Here is a 22,112-nt window from a genome sequence, read left to right as displayed (position 1 = left end):
ATTTTAAGTACAAAAATTTTAAAACATTTCACAACAACATTCACTGTTTAACAATACCTATTAAAAGTCTTCCATGTAGTTTGTTAAGAACTAATCCTGAGCTAAAAAAATCACATCATTAACATCACTGTATAAAGTATTTCCATAACTACAGCCTGTACACTGACCTCACTAAATTCTAAGCAAGCCAGTGTTTCCTCCTGCAGGAAAAGACAGGTAACTTGTTAAAATAAAACCATTAGGTTGCAGTACAATTTTCTGGGAAGAGTTCAAAGTACACCATCATTTAAAGAAAGGGCAGCAGGTTTAAGCTACAACACAAGTTTCAGGTTTTTTCTGCTAGATGCAAGGAAAGGGGCATTATTTAAAATAAATCCACTTAATTTTGGAGACAGACCTCTTGGTTTTCCCTTTTAAGATGAGCATTTAGGTGATCAGTAACAGTTCAAGACTGCCAGGGATCCTCTCCTGCTCCACAGCAAGGAACTCCAGGAGGCACAGGGAAACAGAGGCCACAGCATTTTTTGAGTATTCCTTTTCTTCCTGTTTTACATCAATCCACAGTTCAAGGTGAAACACAGGCCATCAGCTTCTGATGATGTTCTTTCAAGGAGCACCACCAATTCCTTTAGCACAGGAGGAATTCAACTGTAATACACACTGTGAGCAGAGACATCCGAGCTGTTCAAAGCCCACAGTGTATTCCACACCACTTAGTGGTGAGATTATCCTCCCGAATCTACAGACAGGAAGATAAGCATTCCCATACTGATGAGGGCAAGAGCTCAAGGGATCTTACTCAGAGCCTGGCTGGGGCTGAGTGCAGGAGTCCAGCCCAGCCGTGCCCATCCTGCTCCCAGGAAACCACAGGGAAAACTTCCCAGGAAACCACAGGGACAACCTCCAGCCGTGCCCTGCTCCAGGCTGCCACTGCTCTCTCCCTGGCACCAGCCTTACCTGCTCAGAGGCCTTTCCTCCTGGGACCCATCTTGAGTTACAGCCTTGCTTCTACTTGTCCTTGCCTCTCTCTCCAGTTCCACCCTGTATGGAACTCCTTGGTACGTGTCTCCTGGTTTAACTCACTAATCTGGAGAAGGAAAAAAAAACCAAACCAAACCGTTTCCTTCCCAGGTTAGTGAGTTTAAAGGGGCTGCTAAGGATGTTACGAGCACCCCGGTAAATGTGAGAGAGCCAAGGTGGGAGCAGGCTGGGGCTCGCCCCGCTGGGAGCCAGAGGCAGCAGAGCAGTCCAGCTGCCTGTGGGGCTGCAGGCCACCTTGGGACAGAACACTAAAAATAAGCTGGACACTTTATATCCATCTTGAATGTAAAGAATCTTTCCAAAACTCTTCAGGAGGTTTTACCCTTGCAATCATTGGACTCGAGCTTGTTTCCAAACTGAAGCACGTTTCACACTCTGCCTTCCCTGCCCCCTCCAATTTAAGGTACCACAAGACATTAACCGAGCACCAAACGAGGAATTTGGTAAATGAATTATCTTAAATTACCAAATTATTCTGCAGATTGCTGTAATTACACTGGTCATATCTGTTTTTTGTTTTTACAACCGCCACCTGCCCCTGCCCCACCACACAATTATCAAGACACCTTTGGACTTCTCAAAGGTGGATAATTTTATACGTTACCAAATGAGACAACACCAGAGAATGCACATTTAAAAATACCATTTATAAAAACAGAAATTTATTGCAAATTAAAAAAATAAAAAAACAAAAGGAACCAAACTCAGATTAGGTTTCTTGATAAAAATTATTCACACAGCATTCATGTTGTGATTTTTTATTTTATTTTGAAATGAAACCATTGTACATTGTACAAACCATAACTACCGATGGAATAAATAAGTGAAAAATTATACTGCTGTACAACACACACACACAAATCATAAGATGGAAAACGATTAGGTATTGAAGAAAACAAAATTCTTTACACCTTCTAACAGGCCCTTAGAGATAAAGAACATTCCAAAACATGACAATGCTTATGTATGAAGATAGCCACCCAAAACCGATATTTTATACTGCCTTGTTGATTTTATTTTTTGTTGTTGTTTTGTAAGTGCCAGCACTTTTTGGAATGTATAACAACTACTTTCCCAAGCATAAAAATTCCAAGGAATAGTTCTGCTATAAAATGTTTGGCTGAGTAAATTGATTATCCGGAAGGCCTTCCCACGTGTTCCACAAACTCAGCTAAATTACTTGCTTGCTTCTAGTTTCTTTTTTTTTTTTTTCATATTTTTTGTTATTTTATTTTATTTATTTATTTGTAACTGAAGCTCCAACATTCAGCATTGTAGCAAGGAAGCACTTCTTGATATTTGCACTATTTCTAAAACATCAGCTGTATGAGAACTTTCAGTCATCTTGAAAAAAATTACATCTCTCCTCCTGCTCCACCTCTCAATGCTTTCAATAAACCCTTTTACAGTGAGTTCATAAAACAAGTTTTGGGTAGAGATAGGTCCAAGCCAAAAAAAGCTGGATTTAGATCTGGTTTCAAACCTCAGTCGATTTGAATTCCATGTTCTGGTTTGGTCCCATCTGTACTTTCTGGCATTAAAATGTGTTCAATCACATCCGTTGGCCCATAAATGTTATCAGGCACTTCAAAAAAAGACTAATAACAGTCTTATACACTATTTTGGATTTCTTCATACCAGATAATGTCAAAGTCTCTTCCCTCAGAGACTGACAATAACAGGTCTAAGGAACCCAAATCTATCTGCTTGTTCAGTTGTCTGTTGTCACTAGAATCTCTGGTTAAAATAAAAGATCTGAATGCATTCTGTAGAAGCTGTAAATAAAGGATTTCTACCTCAGAAATAAAGCCTCTAGGAAGATGGTTATGATGCCTTGTCTCGTTAGCCACAGAACAATGAACAGTTCTGAGCAGAAGCCACAGGAGAGAAAAGGAAGTTTATAATTAAAGCTGGTTGATGTCAATAATGCCAATAAATGTTTCTATCTAATGAAAAATTTGAGGTATTTTTAGTGCTATTTATATATTTTATTTCTTCCTAAAGTACAGGAATTAGTTCCTAAATGAAAAGTCTATTTACTCCCTTGGAAACATTTCTACAAAATGAAAATTAAAAACTTGCTGCGATGCACCTGAAGAGAGGGATCAGTAAACATGACTACTTGTCCAAGGTGGCATCAATTTGTTTTGTTTTAGCATTAAGAATAATGAAAAGTTAGTAAATCAAAAATATTTAAAAGTTTGAATCTTTCTAGATTTGCCCATTTAATATATCAATAGAACTTCTCACAAAATATCACTTAAATCTGAATGTAATATACATACAAATCAATCATCATGGACCAGTTATCCACATTTTAGGCATACACACAATTCAAGAGAGAATTCTACCGTTTCATTGCATATATTGTGCAAATTCAGTTTTTGGCTCCTCATTTCCTTATTTTCAGAATGTTAATGGACTTCATGATCAGACCAGAAATCCCAAAATCTTATTAGGGAGCACGCTGTTTTCATGAATGATTTGCAATCAAATTTTATTCAGTTAAAATCCAAAATGTTTTATTTCAACATAAAGGAAAAGTTGAGTGTCATAGGTTATTTGGGGTTCAATCCTACAAACATCTTATGGAAGGTCAGTATTGGCTCCCCACTCCTCCCTCCCCTTTTCCCTCCCCCCAGTTCCTCATTATTTTCCTAATAAAGTGGTAATTGCAAACGTAATGCAGTAGTCTAAGTGCAAGCCATTTTCACTATTGGAGAATTCAGACCTATATAAGCTTCACAAACCTAATTTATGAAAAAACCTTATCAACTGGAAGCAACTTCTTTTTTATTTTTTTTTTTTTATCATCTAAAAAAGTATTTACAGTTTTTCAGCTTACAAACTACACTCAACCATTTCCAGAGCTGTGAGATCATATTTGAAATTGCAAATTCCATCTCCCACAGCAGGAGAAGACAGAGCAAGGGCCCGAGCCAGCAGCACGGATGGACACATGGATGGATGTGTGTGCATGGAAGTGGGAGATCAGGGCTTATTCCCTGGAAGTACAAATACCACTGGAAGACCAGACCCTCGTGACCTGATGCAGATGGTTCCACACTTCTGCTTGCCAGGAATTTGAGGGGAGCTGCACCCACCTTGTGCCTTTCCATGAGTTCAGTTAGCATAAGCACACTTCAACGTTAATTGGAAGAGAAGGAACATTGCTAACTGCAGTTAGGAACTGGACTATGGAAACAACAAGGCTCATTTACAAGACTTGCTGAAAGAGAATAAGGAACCCCCCCCCCACAATACAGTGTTTTCCTGGAACATAGAAGTAAACATCTCATAATGAAACAGTACAATGAAATCCAGTTCAGTGAAAACATGATATCAAAAAAGACCAATTGAAAATAAACTCACTGTGCATCAATCCCTTTGATCCTATTTATGTACATAGTGGAACTTTCCTGTAAAGCAAGTTGTACCCAGTACAGAGATCTGGACCTAATACTAAGTATTTTAAGTGCCTGTGTTAGAATATCTATTCAGATCTGGACTATAAATGGTAAACAGATCATGTTAACTTCTGATGAAGTTAAGTATTTAGAAGACCAAATTTACAGTTGCGAATGCCATGCATTCAATAAAGATCTCCACTATAGCTGCTAAAATAAAATATCAAGCTCCTTTTTCTCCTTGGACTCCAAGAGTGAAAATGGCTTCCTGATTTGTAGTTGTTTAAAAATTTAAGCACCAGGGATTTAAAACTTAAAAACGAAACAAAAACCCCAAACAAAAAAAGAAAAAAAAAAAAAAGCCTTACTACATGGCATTATGCAAACATAGGCCACTTTGCAAAGGAGACAGTTGCAAAACAACTTTTAAAAGTTAGCACTGTTTTCAGAACACAAGGCACAAAACAAAAGCAGACATCACGCCAGAACAATGAACTTCACATGAAAGCTAATACCTGACCTGTACCATCCTTAAATATCTTACAATGTTAAATAGAGAAATGAAAAAAAAAATACAGCAGCAACATAATTGTAATTTTGACTTTAGAAACAGTGCGTAGACCCCTCCTGAGTTGTTTACTCCAACCAATTCAGAGACAGTAACTTAAAAGTTCTCAATGTTTGTTTCACAGGAAAAAGTTTTCAGTGTCTGAGAAGTTAAACCTTTGTTAGGCTTTCTTGGATTTTTGCTTGGTAACTTGAAAAGTTAGGAGTTCTGTCCTCATCCAAGAGAAGATGCTTAAGTAAGGTTGTTCTATAATTAAGCCCACTGATGTACCTTACATAAAAACTGACCAGAAAAATCTATAGTCTAAATCTCTTCAACATTTTGTTGGGAAGCCTCTACTTTCATCTTTTTAGAAGGTGGCACTCCTTCAGAGTCCTTAATGAGGGGGAAAAAAAAAACAGCCACGTTATCATTGCACTGAAGTTCAGGCACCACAAACATCAAACAAACAATTCCCCAGCGTGTGATGTGTCCCAGCCAAAGCATCCCTGGATGCCACAACATGTCCCAGTGCTGCCTTAAATCACTCCTCCACTTACATCTTACCTCAGCATCTTTGCACTTGTTGTCATCTACAAGGAGCAAAATTCTATTTCCAGGCTAAACCCCACAGTGAATATTCCAAGGAACAGCCTCGATGGAGGGTGCACTGAAACTGAGGACCCACAGGAAAAGCAGGAGGAGCAGGGCTCTGCCTGAGGATCTGCACTTGTCCAGCCCTGAGAAGGGCACAACTGCAAGGATCATTTCTTCCTCCCACCCACCCAGAATTTTTCAGTGTTTCAGTGAGTAAATAAACACCCAAACATCCACAAATTAACTCTCCTAACTGCCATAAACATTTACCTTTATAGAAGGTGTTCTACTTCTAAATGGTCCTCAAAGGGTCCAGTAGGTTTGTTCCAAGCATTTATTAATGTAAAATGTTAATACTCACTTAAAAACATGGTCTGGTTTAAGAAATCAAGAAATCCATCAGACCAATCTGGTTTTACTGTTCCAATTCTGTGAGATTCAAGCAGCCAGTTACCTGGACCACAAAACCAGGTACAGGCACATTTAATACTCTACAGCTGCTTTACTGTCCTCACTTTGGAAATTAATGGAAATACACAACTGTCCTCCTTATATTTGCTTTTAAGTAAAAATAAACTTTTCCAAGATCCATGTAATCAGACTATTGCATTTAAAGTTACCTGAGAGTTTTTAGATGCCTCTGTGATTAAATCATTTTCTCCAGAGGACTGAATTTCTGCTTTCTCTGAACTATTCATGGAATTTTCCATTGAAGACTGTGAATTCTGTTCATCAGAGGTATCTGAAATGGCAAGAAATAATTTTAAGCAAACAGATGAAAGCTTTCAGCAGGAGCTTTCCAGGATATCTTCCCATCAGCAACATCCCCCAGCACATCCATTTCACCCACATTGTAACCTTTCATGAAAACACACATAAGAAGTGTCTAAAGATGATGAATTAAGCTCAAACTCCAGGATCACAACCCAGCTGCTGCCTGAGTTTTTCCTTCCTGCTGCTGGAGCACAGACCCTGGGATCAGACCCTAGAGGGAGCCAAGCTCCTGCACAGCCTCAAAGAGCCCTCAGCAAACCAGTCTGGCCTGCAAGGGAATTCCTTCAAACCAGAAGCAAAAGGCTGAAGTGATACAACTAATGGATCTAGAAACCTGTATAATTTTTTTTTTCTTGATAAGATATTTGAGATAGGCTTTAGAAATTCAGCTAACTAGCTTAACCACTATATTTTTAATTCTGGTGGACAGGTGTGAAGAATTCCTCAAACCTATTATAGCTGTTACTTGCTTCCAGCTTTCACTGGGTTTTGGGTTGTTTGGGGAGTTTTTTTGTTTGTTGGTTGTTTTTTCAAACCCTTCCCTCTCTCAAAGCAAGACTTAGAGACTCAAGGTTAAAGAACCCATTTATTTAAACAGGGGACAGGGGCCTGCAAAATGTATTTCTAGATCCCTGACCCAAAGATTATATGAATTTATTCCATATGAAGAGAAATGAAAGATCAAACAAAATTGCTGGACAGTTTTGGTTAATGAAGATGCCAGAACCAGTGAGTAATGGATATTTTGTGTACTGTATAAAAAGCATCACAAGCATTTCTGAATTCCAGACAAAGTGATGCCCATCATGAGCATCTCAAAGATCACATTCAGTGAACTTGGGCAGAATCCTCTTCCTGTCCAAGTCTCACCAAAAAGCATCTTCAGGCTGATAAAGAAACAAGGCCCAAGGGTCCAAAGAAATCTGAGTTTTGATTTTTGCTGTGTATCTCTCAGCCCCCACTGAGCTGAGGAGCACTTGGCCATGTCCTCATCTCCCTGTGACAAATCCAGCCCCAGCTCATCACTGCTGTTCTCTTCCAGCTGCTCCTGATGAGACACTCAGCTGCTGCTGACCTTTGGCCAAGGAGATCCATGCCTGAAACCACCAACCCTCAAGCTATTCCAATGCCTGCAGGACTTGTTCACACAGCAGAATGCTTTAATCCACCTGTTTTGTTTTATTCCTCATTAAGCATTTCTGACCACACAAAGTGGCTTGGAGGAACCTCCCTCATTTCAGTGGAGTAACATGGGATAGATGAGGTCATTAACCCTGTCCAGCTGAATAATGTCCCAACTGCAGGGCTCTGACTGATCACAACAAGGTAGATAAATGTTTAATAAATTGTTTAACACAGCATTTAACCAACTGAAAACCCCTGCATTAATAACAGGAAATTTTTGCTATTATGTCTCCCTTTCATTTTACAATACCTGGCTCTCAATCCAGAACACTTGGTAAGATTTTCCCTGAACTTAAATTTAACCAGGGGAACATGCAATGCTATGCAACAGCTTCACACAGGCAGGTTCAGACAATATCAGACCAAGGAGTAAATCCTTTCTCTTTACTGTGACCAAATATGCAAGTGGAGGTATTATTTGCTCTGATTTATTCCAATTTGGTGATGGTTCTTTTGTCAAATTTTAACCCCAGTTAAAAATGACAACACTTAACATATTTGAGCACTCTGGCATTACCAAGATAAAAGTTCTAAATTTAAGTTGGTCAGTGGAGCTACTGAGTGAAGAACTAAATCAGGAGGGCATAATTTAATTGCTTTGGTATGGGAAGAATTCTGCAAGCAAATCGTTAGAATGGTGTTAAGGACATCTTTTATCTGTTATAATAGGACAAAGAAAGTTATCTTCCCAAGAATATAAATACAGAGCATGTTTCAATTACCCAAAATACCATTGAAAGAGTGAGGGTCAGAACAATCCCTTAACCCACATGTATTTTTAATCTGTCCACAACTGCAATAGAATCTTGTAGTGCTTTCAGAAAATTAGGACAGAACTCAGAGCTAACTTGTGAATAAGTAGCAAGCAGGATTAAGAGAAAAGAAAGCTTGCATTATAGTTTACAAAATTAAAAAAGTAATTTTAAAGTATCTCACCTCTATTTTCCTGTCACAGTAAGGCATCAACTTCCAGAGATCTACACAAACTAATAATACCTTCCAGGACTTGTGTGATTACATGGTAGCAGCCATTTCAAAGATGATTTTAAATTATTTATTTTTTCAAGACTGAGATTTGAGAACAATAAACCAGTATTTTGTTTGTTTCTCTCTGAAAAGACTCCTGAATGTCAGTGTGACCTTTCCAGCTGTATGAAAGATCACCAGCAGGTCAGAGAAATTACAGCCCATTTTCACATAAATGCCGAGAATTCAGGAACCATCTCTTTCCAATTATTATTTTCCAGTCTTAAAGTAGATAAGCAAATAAATAACACACTAAAAGATAACTTTTTTTGTTTGGCTTCCAAATGGCCCTCCCAGCTCACCTTCTGAACCAGGCTGCTCCTTTGCCTCTGCCTGAGTTTCGTCAGACTTGACTTCAGTGCCGTCTGCTTGTGTTGCCAAGTTCTGCTCTGGGGCTGGACTGGAATTGCTGCTGTTTTCCTGTTTTATTGGAGAAGCATCAGCTATTGAACTCTGGTTGCTATTGTCATCTGTGAACAGAAGAGTGAAAACCAACCCAGTTTGATTTGACAAGATACAAAGCACACCTTAATTTTTCCATATTATTCCCTGATAACACGTGATATAATTTAGCTCATTAGGGATCAAGTCCAATCATTTAGACTCACACCACACATCCAACTTCTTTCCACACCAGCCTAAGGAGTTTTCAAGCAGCTACTAAAAATCTAATTCTAATTTTATACATTAAAACAAACAGTGTTTTACTCAGATCTGATGCAAAAGAACCCAGAATTTTGAAATATGAGTAAACCAGATCAACCAAAGTGGCAGTCTCATATAACACAGGGCTGAGCCAGTTCATGCTGCAATTTCCAAATACCCATCACTCCAACGTTCAGATAAGCAGATATTTTTGAATTGAGTCCTGAAGGTCAAAAAAACCCCAACAACCTAAAACCCCTTCAAGGTGAAATGTAACATCCAGCCCCAACATCAACAGTTTCTAAGTGATCATTGTCCAGAATATTCTCTAGCCCTCCAAGGCTTGGATCCCAGTAATCCTCTGCAGCACAGATCTGTAGTTAACAGGAATTATTCTGCCCGTGACAGTGGTCTAAGTAGCTCAGCTATTATTTTACACAAAGCACTGGGGTGCAACTTCCTTTAAGCCAGACCAACATCCCTGGATAACCAAGAGGGAAGTTCCTGCTCCGTGAAGAAAACTCACCCTGCAAAATATTATGAATTAAATTACTAGAATACAAGTCAATCCACCTCCCTCTGCATCTGTACAACCTTTACATCCAAAGGACTTCAGAACACAGAGCTGCTGCTGGGACCACCTCTCTCCAGAGCAGCCTGAAGTCAATTCAGATTAAGTTTATCACAAAATTGTACAGTGTGAAATTGTACAGTTAAAAACACAGGTTATAGTGATAAAAAAGCAAGTAGTACATTCACCTCATGGATGGGAGAATCAAGACTTTAAAAAATTAAATTATCTGACAAGCCAAAAGTTAAAAGGCTTGAAATAGATGAAAAATTAATCCAGACCTGCAAAACCCTTGCTCATTCCTCTAACTGCAAGACCCCACTTGCTGTCAGCCTGCAAAAAGCAACCATGAGGCAGCACAAATGCAAATACAACTGAAATTGAAAATTCACAACCCACTAAAAAGTGATCCTCTCTTATCAGCTCAAACAGTGCTGCATTCTCAGCCACAATTGTTATCCAAACACCCAGAAGGTAAAAACCTGAAGCAGAGCTGAGCTGTGCAAGCTGCTCTGTAATAAACACCAGGCTAACACTCAAAAGTCACATTTAAAAAAAAAATTAAAGTGAAATAAAATTGACCTCATAGTGCCTGACTGGCAAACAAAAAGTGTTTTCTTGAGCAGTTAATTTCTCAAGCTGCAGCAGAAGGAAGGCACCACGGAACCTGAGCTTGCTTCCTTGGCTCTTGCAGAATTCTCTTGACCTTCATCAGTAAGAGAGTTAATAAGTACAAAACCTGCCTAAATTATAGTAGGTCCCACTGAGCCTTTGGAGGATTTTTGGTTCTTCAAGCAACAAACTCTGTTGAGGTATTACTGCACCTGAGTGCAGTGCTTTGAATGGTAGATATTTCTAATTTTATTTTTATATTTAACTCCTCTAACAAATTTTTCCCCTTACACTCATAGCCCATATATAAACAACTGTTAGTACATCCACAGAAGAGAAGTCCAAGGTACCAAGTGAGTATCTGATGGTGTTTTCCATTTTGATTCAAGTCCATCCATCAGAGCAGAGGAGGATCTGAGGCTGTTGGTTTACACCTTCACAGCAGTGTAAGAGGGGAACTGGGCCTGACCTCCCACTCACCATGCATGTCCATCATCCCTGGGGAGGAGCTGTTCTCTGGAGTGGTCACTTCAGAGCCACACTTTTCATCTTTGCCCTTTTTCTTATTCTTATTTTTCTGAAAAACAAAAGGCACCACACACTCATGAGACTGCAGCCATGCAGAGAAATCCAGGTTGCTGTGTAAAACCCTCCCCAGTCAGCACCTCTGCAAGAACAGCTCACAACCTCAACTGAAACCCCCTCCTCCTCTACAACTGATGCTGTTTCTTCATTAAAACTCAAGGATGGATTAAGAAAAATCAGATTGACCCAAACCACAGAGCACAAGGCCTGCATGAGCTGTGGGTCCCAACCTGCTCCCAGATGAAAACAAAGGAAGGGACCGTGGCATCCATCACTGGGGAATCTGTGCCTGCTCAGGGATGCAGCATTTGCAATGAGGAGGTGACGTAATCAGACTCACAGGAAAAAGAGGCAGCTGCACTGCTTGTGGAGATCCTGCAGCTGAGGAGACCATTCAGAGCCTGCTCCAGGAATAATGCCCTGAGCCCACCCTTTTGGAGAGAGACCATCCTCCAAGGGAAGGAACTGAACCACAATCAAATACTGTCTAAGACTGCAGAAAAAACTCAACAAGTGACATCTGGAGGGATTTTCCTCTCTATTTTAATTATTAAGCTTATTTCTAAACTGTATTTTTACTTAGAGAAGAACACATTTTATTTGTTGATGCATGAAACAGAGGTGAGATCACATGGAATTCTTTACCTTTGCAAAATGAAAGGTCAGAGGGGTCATGATCTCTCTCAGGTTTGGTTTTGTTGCTTTTTAAAGGTAAAAGGGACACTTTTGCCACAAAAGAAACACCGAATGTGACTGTGAGCAATTTAAGCTGACAGGTGTTTTTTAAAGAGGTTCAACCATCAGAGTGGTGAGGTTCCAGAACAGCCTTCCACAACCAGGAGGAGGAAGAGCCGAGCTAATTGTAGTGCAGAGAAATGTCCAAGTGTCTAAGGAGCAACACATGAGGGGGGAAGTAATTTAATTTCTGTTCACCAAAATCAAAGACAACTTCCACTTGAAATAGGGGAAGGCACCACTCTCTATTTTAGTGAAAAGCAAATCTACTGTCTGGTCCTTCAGAATGGATGAAATTAAATATAAAAAGATGTCCACAACAAAATTTAATAGACAAAATTATCCCCTCCTGGTACTTATATACCAGGTAGGGATAATTTACTTAAATAAATTATATTTACATAAAATCTACGTGCTTGGGTGATTTGTGAGAACTTTCAGAGAAGCAGGACAGAAACCTTGCCAACATCAAGCCTGAAACAACTGCAGCTGCACAACAAGCTCTACTTGAAATAAAAAGAACACGACTGTAGGACACCAGTGTAACTGGTCTTAAACTAAGTGTCCCAATTTCAGCAAATCTGGAGCCTCAACCTAGAGATGATGGCTTAGAAAACACAATTAAACTCTGCACATGGAAACCATTATATAAACCCATTCTTCATAATAGAGAACCTGACTTTGGGTAGCAGTGACCTTGAAAATTCCTCCAGAAGCTCACTTAGAAATTCTGTTTCCAAGTCCCACAGCGCCCATCCTGCAGGCACAGCTGAACAGCAGGAAAACTGCCAGAAGCTCTGATCCTAAATATCCTAAACCCTGCACTCCCTCTCACACAGACAGCACAATTTCCCCCCACTATGAACTATAAATAATAAAATCAAGACCAAACATTTGACAACTAGAAAGAATGGACAGGTTTCCCAATTCCCAAGGGGGAACTTCAGAGAGATGCTGCCCAAGCACTGGAAGAACCCCTGAGGTTTACCACAACACTGACAGTCCCTGAATCTGTGGGACAACCAAAGCATAGAAAGAAACAAACTCAGTTAAAGCAATCCTATAAAAAAAATAGATCTTAAATTTGGAGTCTGAGTGAGACAAGGTCATGAGAGTGTCTTTTAATATAGAAGTTTTCTTCCAAATAGGCCTTCACTCATATTTCAGGTAAAGTAAAAGCACATGACAGACCAAGGAAAGAGTACCAAACTTGGCATATGTTTTCTATTGTGTAATTAATTTACTGTGGTATCATGGGTTAGTGTTCTCTCTACCACAATATTACAATTTCTATGATGAGAGCAGCGATCATTTTAAAAACCAATTTGTAAGTCCTATCAACTTTGATTTTTACCCTTATTTTTACGCCACACAAACAGTGCACACAACATAAACAGGATGCACAGACAGAACATTTATCAAGAGAAAGCACACATGACAACAGAAGCATGTGCTGCTGTATTATTTGGCTGGACATCTTAAGAGAAGTGATCCCAGCTCCACAGGATATTCCTACAGTCATGTCAAATGTTTTCCACCTGGTTTTGAGCAGTGATGCACACATAGAATATGTTCCCTGCCCCGTTCCAAACCAGCTGCCTTCTTTAAATCACCAGGCAGAAAGAGGGGAAAAATAATCCATGCCATAACTTTCCCTCCCTGCCTCCCAGTTAGTCAGAGAAAGGTTTCAAGCTCAGTTCCAGCTGCATGTCTAACAGTTATCTGAGAACTGATCCCAGCTGACTCCAGGGGCACTGTCACACACTCACCCATCCACATCACTTGCTGTAGAGATCAACACCCCCCTGGAGCTTGCAAGACCCACACCAGTCTTAGCTTAAAGGCTCAATGAAAATCAAAGAGTATTTCTTTTGACTTTGCCTAAACAGGAGCACGTACATCTGGAAAAAGCAAGATACTGCAGGATACTTACATCATCCACTTTAGGCTCTGTTACTGGTACCCATTTGTAAATCCTTAGGGATGTGTCGCCAACTGTCACCCACTTCTTCTCCCTACAAAATTACAATGCAGGAGAAGTTACACTTCAGATTCAGAGGAGAGTGATCTACTATTGTAAGTTGTCAAGAATTTAAACAGGCTATTAAGTAGGATGATCTCTATTACATCGTCTTTAGCACTGCATTGTGCAAATTGTTCTTTGCATTTCACAACTTGCTAGAGCACTGCTAACCTCCAGATTTCTCAGGGCTGTTACTTGACTGGGTGAGTAACTGCAGTAGCAGTAATAAGATCTGGATTAAAGATAAAGTTAAGAAGAACAGCAATTGAAAATGCAGATTTAATGCCTACAATTTTCACTTAAGTTTCTAGACAGCAGAAGAGGGTTTAGACAGACCAGCGTGTTTTGATTATCATGAAGCTGTTTAATGGGATTAGAAATCTAGATGCATTTTGACCATCTGAGGTTTATTTGGGGGGCAGAAATTTGCTGCTGGCAATTTAATGCTCACTCCACACCCCTGACAGACAGCTCTGCAATTCCAGCTGTAGGACCAAGAGCCTCACAGGGAGCAATCAGTGCCGTGGTGCAGAATGAGAGCCCAGCTCTGGGGAAAAGCAAGGCTGAGCCTGGCAGAGAGGGGAAAGCAGAGCCTGGGCTGCTCAGTGCACACCCTGCCAGCCTCAATGGTGACAAAAGGGGAAGGAAATGTGGCTGCAGGGTGGCTCTGCCTCGGGGCTCCCAGGGCTGGGGTGGAGAGGGATGCTCAGCTGAGGGATGCACTCCTTGAGCTCTGCACATCAGGGCTTTAAAGAAGGTCCACAATGCCAGAGAAATTTCATCACGTTTCTGGGATCAGTTTTCAGGTCACAGATTACCACTGCTGGTTCCTGGGTTTGCAATGCAGCTCTGCAAATGGATCGATTAAAAGTTAACAACAAAGACCGATTCCATTAAATATTCAGGAACATCTGAAATTAATTTGGCATGAGATCTCAGGATTGTTTTTTTTTCCCATAAACATTTAAATAATAGATTTGGGATCCAGTTATAGATTAAAAAAATAAAAAAATGCTCTTTGCAGGATGGGAGAAGCTGGATGTGACTCCAAATATATATATTTACATATATGTGATAGGTCCATTTTTAGAAAGGGCCTCCAGAATCAAAAGCAGCCCCACTGTACAAATGTCACAAACATCCTCCTGACTATTTGTTTTAGCTACCAAAGCCAATCTTATATTTTTCCTTTAGAAGAGGCATTTTCTTGTTTAATTAAGAACAAAAGCAAAGCTAAACTGTATATGACTACTTGATATATTTTGGCTCTGTCCATAATGATACTTTAATTGAAGTCCAAAACTATTTCAAATTCATTTCTTTCCCACTGCTCCTCATGGAGCAGTGTTCCCCCAATGTGTTTAGACACAGCCATTTGGGTACACTAGGTGGCTAAAGTATGTCAAAATCCAATTTCACTCTAATTTGGAGCTCTACATGCGATAAAAATGACAGTGGAGATGAGGGCATGTCAATAATGAGAGCATACTTAATTGTGAAGAGATGATCATGATATAATTTGGGGTTTTTTAAGGACACAAGACAAATTAGATTTATTTCTACTTAAGAAAACCTTTGAAATTATGGAAATAAAACCAACTGAGGTTTTGTTTTGGGTGTGGGGAGAGGTGAATAAATGCTATTTTTTTTTTTTTTTAAATCAAGATTTTAGTCTTTTCCTACAGCAAAATATTACTTAGAGATGCTGCACTGGAAAACCAAAAGTTCAAGATACCTGTTAGCATCTCAAAGCAGCCTCACACAGCATCTTCACTGGACAGACTGTAGAACACAGGAGGAAACCTATATTAGTAACTTTTTCCTTCTAGTATTAAAGTTAGCCCTGACATTTTAACTCTTCTGAGCTTCTTACCACTTTAAGTTTTGATAACCCTCAGCTCTAGGGATTTTTTAACTGATTTCAATACACAGTAATTCAGACAACAACGGGAATAAGAATATTTTGTGATGGAAGTACACCAACATCCCAGTCCTGCAAACCTATGGCTAAAAAGAAAACCAAACATCACAGTGCTATTATGCAAATATTTTACTTGTGTAAGTATTTACAGTATTGACAGGTTAAGACCATGAAATTATTAATAAGGAAAAAAAGAAGACAACCTCCTCTAAAACTTAATAAAAGCATTGGCAGCACAAACACAAATTTGTTAACAAAGAAACGCAATGACTTTCAGACATTTAAGATCAACAGGGTAAAATCATTTCAAGATTTATGACATTCATTGCAAATTAAGCTTAGAATATTATCTGTAATACTTACTGCCTTACCATTTCAAAACAAAACCCAAAATCCAAACAAGCAAACAAAAACCCCAAACCCACTTCTACTCTGAACAGTCACTTTTTAATCTTTTGTGCAAAGACGCCGTCCCAACCTGCTGATCAGGGACTTTCCTTTTCACTCAGGGAGAAATGACAATTTACTGGTGCTGCCCAGGGCAGCGAGTTTGGGGAGGGCTGCACAAATCACAGAGGATCCTCACTGGCCCAGTGATGGAACAGGAATGAGGAACTCATGAACTCTTGTGCTCAGTCTGTTGTGAAACCTTAAACAGTTTCTTCACCTGTTTTCCTGTCTGCTGCACCCACCCACCCCACGGTCCTGACCAGAATTCCGCCCCCATCACTCAATTCCACCTTTGATAAGTGATGACTGAGCAGTATCTGTAATTGCACCATCCCTGTCAGTCTCTGTAGGTTGGTCTCTGTGTTGACTGTTGGACTGGAAAAGATGGCTAATGGAACACCATCAACCTGACACTTTATCAGGCTAAAAATATGGCAATATTCAACTTTACTTGTCCATGTCTAACTGATAAACTCCACAGTTTTACAAAAAAACCCATTTTGCCTGTTTTCAAAGCTCTCCTGTTTCTCCATGAATGACTCAGGAGTAACAACAGAAAATGAAATATATACAATAATATTTTTTCTTTTAATCTTCCACACTGAGAAGTATCTTCGATATTTTAGTTATAGTAAATTCAGAAACTAATCAGTGCAACAGAAACAAACCTTTACATTTTTCTGAAATTGTGTAAAAGCATTTTTAAATTCTAAACTATATCTGCACAGCATTTAAAGACAGCCAAGGGTACAAAGGGTAACCATTAGTATCAACACTTCTTCAGTGCTTATGCCTGAGGCATACTAATATCTCAGAACTTACATCATTATATACCCAATTCCCCATGCTAAATAATCCAAGACTCTCAAATATATTTATACTTTGTTTAATAACACTAAAGCTCCACAGATGAACATCAGATTCCACGTGTAAAAGTAATATATGGGTGAGCAAACACAACAGTGTATATTACACTTATACAGAAAGTGTCAAGGCAGCTTCTGCAGCAGCAGTGAGTGCCAGAAACATTTGATGGCAGAGACACAGAAAGCCTTTACTGCCAATATATCACTCAAGAAAGGCTTTCCCACTTGTCTGGCCTTTTCCCATGACTACCATTCATCACAGTGAGCTGCATTTACACACGGATTTGCTCCCACATACCCCATCTTCTGCTGGTGATCACGAAGTGACGTCATAATGCTGAATTTATCACATCACACTCACTTGCATTGCAACAGAGTTTGGTGAAAATCACAGAATTATGACCTCCCTGTGGGATCAAGCAAAAGAGAAAGGGGATGGGAAAGAATATGCCATTATTATACACAAAAAGTGCTGTCAGATGCACAAAAACTGATTTTTTGAAGCGTAGGCTTGCTTTTCCGAGCACGCCTACCGCTGAGTAGATGTTTGTCTAGTGACTAACGTGAAGGAGCCCCAAACACACATGGTGTTTATTGAACAGGCTGCAAATCCAATCGAATGCCATGCAGAGAGACTGGACAAGGACATGTGCTCACAGGGACCTTCTCTCTGGGTTTATCTAAGTACAGCACATTTGGGGAGCCCCCTGTAATGTGCATGTGGCTTAAAGCAAGCCCTGCTTGGTTCCACCTGGCCACAGGCACCTTGCTCAAGCAGACAGAACCATGGCTCACACGTGTCAAAACTCCACCTTCAGCTCCCACTGAAGTCAAGAGAAATAATTCAAGCAAGAAAAAAAGAAAGGTATTATAATTCAAGCATGGTAACAGTGTGTTTGGGCCACTACAGAACTCCAGTGCATTCCTGCACATAGACTTGGTATTTTTACTTCAGCTGCCACTGCTTGAACTACAGTCTTAGGAGAAAACCCACCACAGACAGGCTAAAGCAGGGAGGTGATCTGGGGGTAGCAAACAGCCTTTTCCAAAGACATCTTGTCAAGGAGCTCTGTGCCATGACTCCTTTTCAGAGAAAGCCTATTTGAGGAGGCACGAGCAGCAAAACCTGCAGAAACTCAATCTCAGAGCATTACATACCACACAAAAGCATTTTAGCAAGTCTGAATGGAGACAGTGAACAGAAAAGCTACAGCAGCACTGCCTAGAAATCCTAAATAGCCACAGCTCAGGATCCCAGCCAATGGCACCAGGTAAAACAGACTGTGGGCACTTTTCCCCTCAACTTTCTCCAGGTACTTTCACCAGTTGTCCAGGTTCACCTCTTCTTCCTAAGGTGTTATCACCTGACAGATCAGGGCTTTGATGGGTCAGAAAAGGGTCAAAGGACTCCTGAGAAATACTGCAATTCAAGGGAAGGCAACACAGTGGGATTTCCTGATTCCTGGTGCCTTCTCTAAAGCCAGGGTTACCTATCCTCACCACGTATTCCAGACCTGCATCCTTACGTGTCTGCACAGCTGTCCTAAAGTCCTTACGTGTCCTAAAGTCCAGCAGTGCTCTGTACCCATGCAAATTATTTCACTGCCTCCCAAGACATCCTACCACTTATGCTTTCCTCCTGCTCATTCCTTGTCTCAGTAGATGTCTGTATTTTTCTTCATTTAATAAATCAGACTTTGACACAAACCAAGAGTGTCTTCAGTATTTTTCTAGTGCTGGTTGAGGGCACAATAGTTTTTGCCCCTCTCTTCTTGAGAGCCCACTTGGAATCTACATGTACCCATCAACCTTTAAAGACAAAAAGAAAAATCCTGTACCGTTTATTGAGACAAAATAATCTCAGAGGATTTTTTAAAATAGACTGACAGAAGAATTTTAAGTACTGTTAAAGAAAGGTAGAACTGTTCTCTTACTGTGGAAATTTAACATTTCTGCCACACAAACACAAGGCAACCATGTATTCTGTAAGCCACGTACTGCATGTTTTCCAAAACAGATGCTCATTCATGGTGGTTTAAACAAAGGAGATAAGGTTACAGTAATCTCAAGATAAAAATGTAACAATTTCACTGTTTACTACGAAGTTCCAGCAATAACCAGAAGTGCCACGAGCTCCGTGAATGGGCAGGAAAACAGGGGATCCGCATCCAAGTGCTGGCTGTCCAGGAACACTGATTTCCTGAGGAACAAAGTCTGCCTGACGGAAGCTGCCTTCCAGCAGGCACATTCACAGACGTGGCAGCACAGGGATTTAGGAGCAGCAGGCCCAGCAAGGTGCTGCACACCTGCCCAGGTGGACAATGCCTGGATAAAGCCACCGTCCCCTCGGATAAGTCCACAGCCTCATCTGCCTCCCTGCCCATCCCTGGCACGCACTGCTCCGAGCACACAAGTCTCACAAAACTCTGTTCTAGGAAATGCTGGACACAAGGTATTTTAATTTTCAGCGGCTGCGTTTCCACAGAAGAGCTGTGGATGGCAACAAATTGCTCCCATTATGCAAATGAAACTGCACACTTGGAAATTGCCGATGTGGCTCTTCTGAAGATGCAGGAATTGCCAGTGTGGAAAGTTCAATTTAACAAGCCAAGTCTTCTCAAAACACTGAAACCACAAAACACAGAATCTCTCTAGCTAATTTCCCACTGTATTTGACTGCAGGTGGAGGGGGGTAACCATGAGATTCACCTTCAAATTATGATTCCTTTAAAAAATAAGAAAATTGCTTTATGTAAATACTTCCACAAAAAGTTGTATCGATACTTCTGACAATAATCAACAGAAACACTGCATGACTATACAGGAACCCTCTATAGCCAAGTTGTCTATCGTGAAGGTTAAAATGTAGAGAAATCTATTTATACCATAAGATTTCTGTTTTACAGAAAGAGCCATAGCAACTGGCATGATGGCAGAGAGTCCTTGCCAAGAAAAAAAAAAAAATTAGGTATTTTGTTGAATGGCCAAGCTTCTGTCTCTACTCCTCTCTGAATTCCACAAACCAGGATTCAAAGGGAGCGTGCTGCGCTCATGAATGAAATACCTACAGCCAGAACAGTCCCACACATCCAAGCACGCTCCGGCTGGAACAAAAGTCCTGTCACACCGCTGCACATTGTTCTGACCTTCCAAAGCCGGCCCAGCAGTCAGCAAACTGCACTTAAAAACAACACCCGAGTAGAAGAGAGTTCCTGAAAGCACCCGAGCTGCGGAGCTGGGGCTGCTCCGGCTCCCCACACAAAGGCCGGGTTCTCTGAAATCCCCATCCCGTGCCCGGCGCTCCTGGACACACGTCCCGATTCTTTGTCCGGCTCACGCCAAAGGGCCCGTTCGTGTGCTCAAGGCCATTTAAAACTTAACAATCCATTTCACCCTAATACGAACACGTTCGACTCTGTATTTTGCTCTTTTTTTAACGAAAACAAAGCGTTAGCCAAGGAGGACAATAGAAGTGTCCCCTTGATTTCAAAGCTGCAAACCAGCTGAGGGATGAACAGTAACAATAACGCGAGGGATTTCCCCGTGGATTCCAAATGTTTAAAGAAAGTATTTTAAGATACATGCACAGAGACTGCTGAACAGCCTCAGCCAACTTGCTGGAAGAAAGATTCACTCTTGAGCCACACCGGCACCGCTCTTTATGCCATCCCAAATCCCCGGACCGACCATGCACAGCACGGCGGCGACCGCCGTACTGTATTGTTTAAACACCTCGTGAGGGTTTTTCTAACAAAAGCAAGGAAAAAAAGACAAAAGCGGGGAAATGCCAAAAACGCGTTGAAGGCCTAACAAAAGGAACGTATTTCACACGGGGAATAACCTTTAATTTTATGATTTACGAGAGGTTCCAGGGGCACTTCGCGCTCTCTCCCGGAGCGTCGGTGGGAGACGATCGCGCTCGGGTTCGCTGCGCTTTTACGCGCAAAGCCCGGGAACTTGGGAGGTAAAATCAATACACAAACAGGCAACGGCAAAAAATAAACTCTCGGGAGCTTCACAGGAGTATTCTTAATGTGTTTTCTTTTTTTCCAGGACACTTCTCCGAGCACTATTTCCACCCAGAAGAGCGGGCGGCGGAGCCTCCCCGGGCCCGCTCCTCGGGCCCTTTGTAGGGGCCGGCGGCGGGAGGCGCCCGGCCCGACCCTGCCGCCCGCCCATGCCCGTGGCGCCCGGCCCGGGACCCGCGGCGAGGGGCGGCGGGCCGGGGTCCGCGGGGAGCGGCGGGGGGCGGCGGGGAGGGGGCTCGGCCGCACAATGGAGCCGCCTCTCGCCCTCACACGCCGCCGCCGCCTTCATGTGACTCGCCGGAGCGAAATGGCTGCTGGGTGCCGCCGGCTCCCCGCCCCCCGCGGCCGCCGGCGAGCTCCGGACCCGCGCGGGGCCGGCGCGGGGCGCGGGGCGGGGGACGCGGGCGCGGGGTCCCGGCGCGGCGCGGCCCGCTCACCATTTGCGCACTTTCTCGATGGCCGCCATCACCCGCTTGATATCATCCTTCGCCCGGCTCCGGGTCTCGGCCCGCACCGACCGGCCCGACATGCTGCTGGGGGGCGGCGGGCTCGGCGGGGAACGCGGCGCTCGGCGCGGCCGGCGGCTCGGTCCGTGTGTCGGGGCGCCCGCCCGCACAATGCCGGGGCTGCGCGGGGCTCGGCACGGCTGCGCTCGGCGGCTCCGCTCGGCTCCGCCCGCCCGCCCGGCGGGGCCCGCGCTCCGCGCACGCGCGGGGCCGGCGGGGAGGGGAGGGGCGGGCGCCGTGAGGGGACGGCGGGTGGCGGGAAGAGCGGCCGGGCCGTGAGGGAGGGGAGCGGGCTCCGACCCCCGCGCGGCTGTCGCGGCTGAGGGGACACCGCGGAGCCGCGGGCACAGCGAGCCGCCCCCGGCGGGGACCTGCGGAGGAGGTGCCGGGCGGGAAGGAGCCCGCGCGGGGGAGAATCCGGAGGCGGCCGCCGGCCCCGCGCGCGCGGCTTCCAGAGCTCCCGTGGCTGTTTTTCCTCGAGTGTTCGCCGGAGCGAGCACAAGACAACGTTCTTTCCCCACTTCCACCGAGCTCAGGCCGTAAGTTACCCCAGAACTAAAAAGTTTATCCGATTTCAGCTCGCCACCACTCTA

General features: G+C 42.4%; 1 protein-coding gene across 2 annotated transcripts; it reads right to left on the bottom strand.

The window, feature by feature from the left end:
• Positions 1-1,783: 1,783 nt before the first annotated feature.
• Positions 1,784-21,657, bottom strand: BCL7A (BAF chromatin remodeling complex subunit BCL7A). 2 transcript variants are annotated; one of them, XM_036393295.2, is made up of 6 exons: positions 21,451-21,657; positions 13,659-13,740; positions 10,886-10,982; positions 8,880-9,047; positions 6,213-6,334; positions 1,784-5,391 (listed from the first exon to the last, which is right to left on the bottom strand). In XM_036393295.2, the coding sequence occupies exons 1-6, from the start codon at positions 21,540-21,542 to the stop codon at positions 5,320-5,322; spliced, it is 633 nt and encodes a 210-aa protein (XP_036249188.1). In that variant the 5' UTR covers positions 21,543-21,657; the 3' UTR covers positions 1,784-5,319. The 2 variants fall into 2 exon arrangements, with proteins under 2 accessions (XP_036249188.1, XP_036249189.1); XM_036393296.2 differs by lacking the exon at positions 21,451-21,657 and adding an exon at positions 17,284-17,392.
• Positions 21,658-22,112: the final 455 nt, after the last annotated feature.

Source organism: Molothrus ater, chromosome 18 (genome assembly GCF_012460135.2).
Source record: "Molothrus ater isolate BHLD 08-10-18 breed brown headed cowbird chromosome 18, BPBGC_Mater_1.1, whole genome shotgun sequence".
Lineage (NCBI taxonomy): Eukaryota > Metazoa > Chordata > Aves > Passeriformes > Icteridae > Molothrus > Molothrus ater.
Note: the sequence above shows the minus strand (reverse complement) of the source record. Positions and strands in the feature narration are given on the sequence as shown.

Coding starts and splice junctions, on each gene's coding strand:
- BCL7A (XM_036393295.2), bottom strand. CDS start 21,542: ATGTCGGGCCGGTCGGTGCGGGCCGAGACCCGGAGCCGGGCGAAGGAT. Junction 9,048..10,885: donor AGGGATGATGGACATGCATG/GTGAGTGGGAGG, acceptor TTCTGTTCACAG/ATGACAATAGCAACCAGAGT. Junction 6,335..8,879: donor GGAGCAGCCTGGTTCAGAAG/GTGAGCTGGGAG, acceptor TTGCCATTTCAG/ATACCTCTGATGAACAGAAT.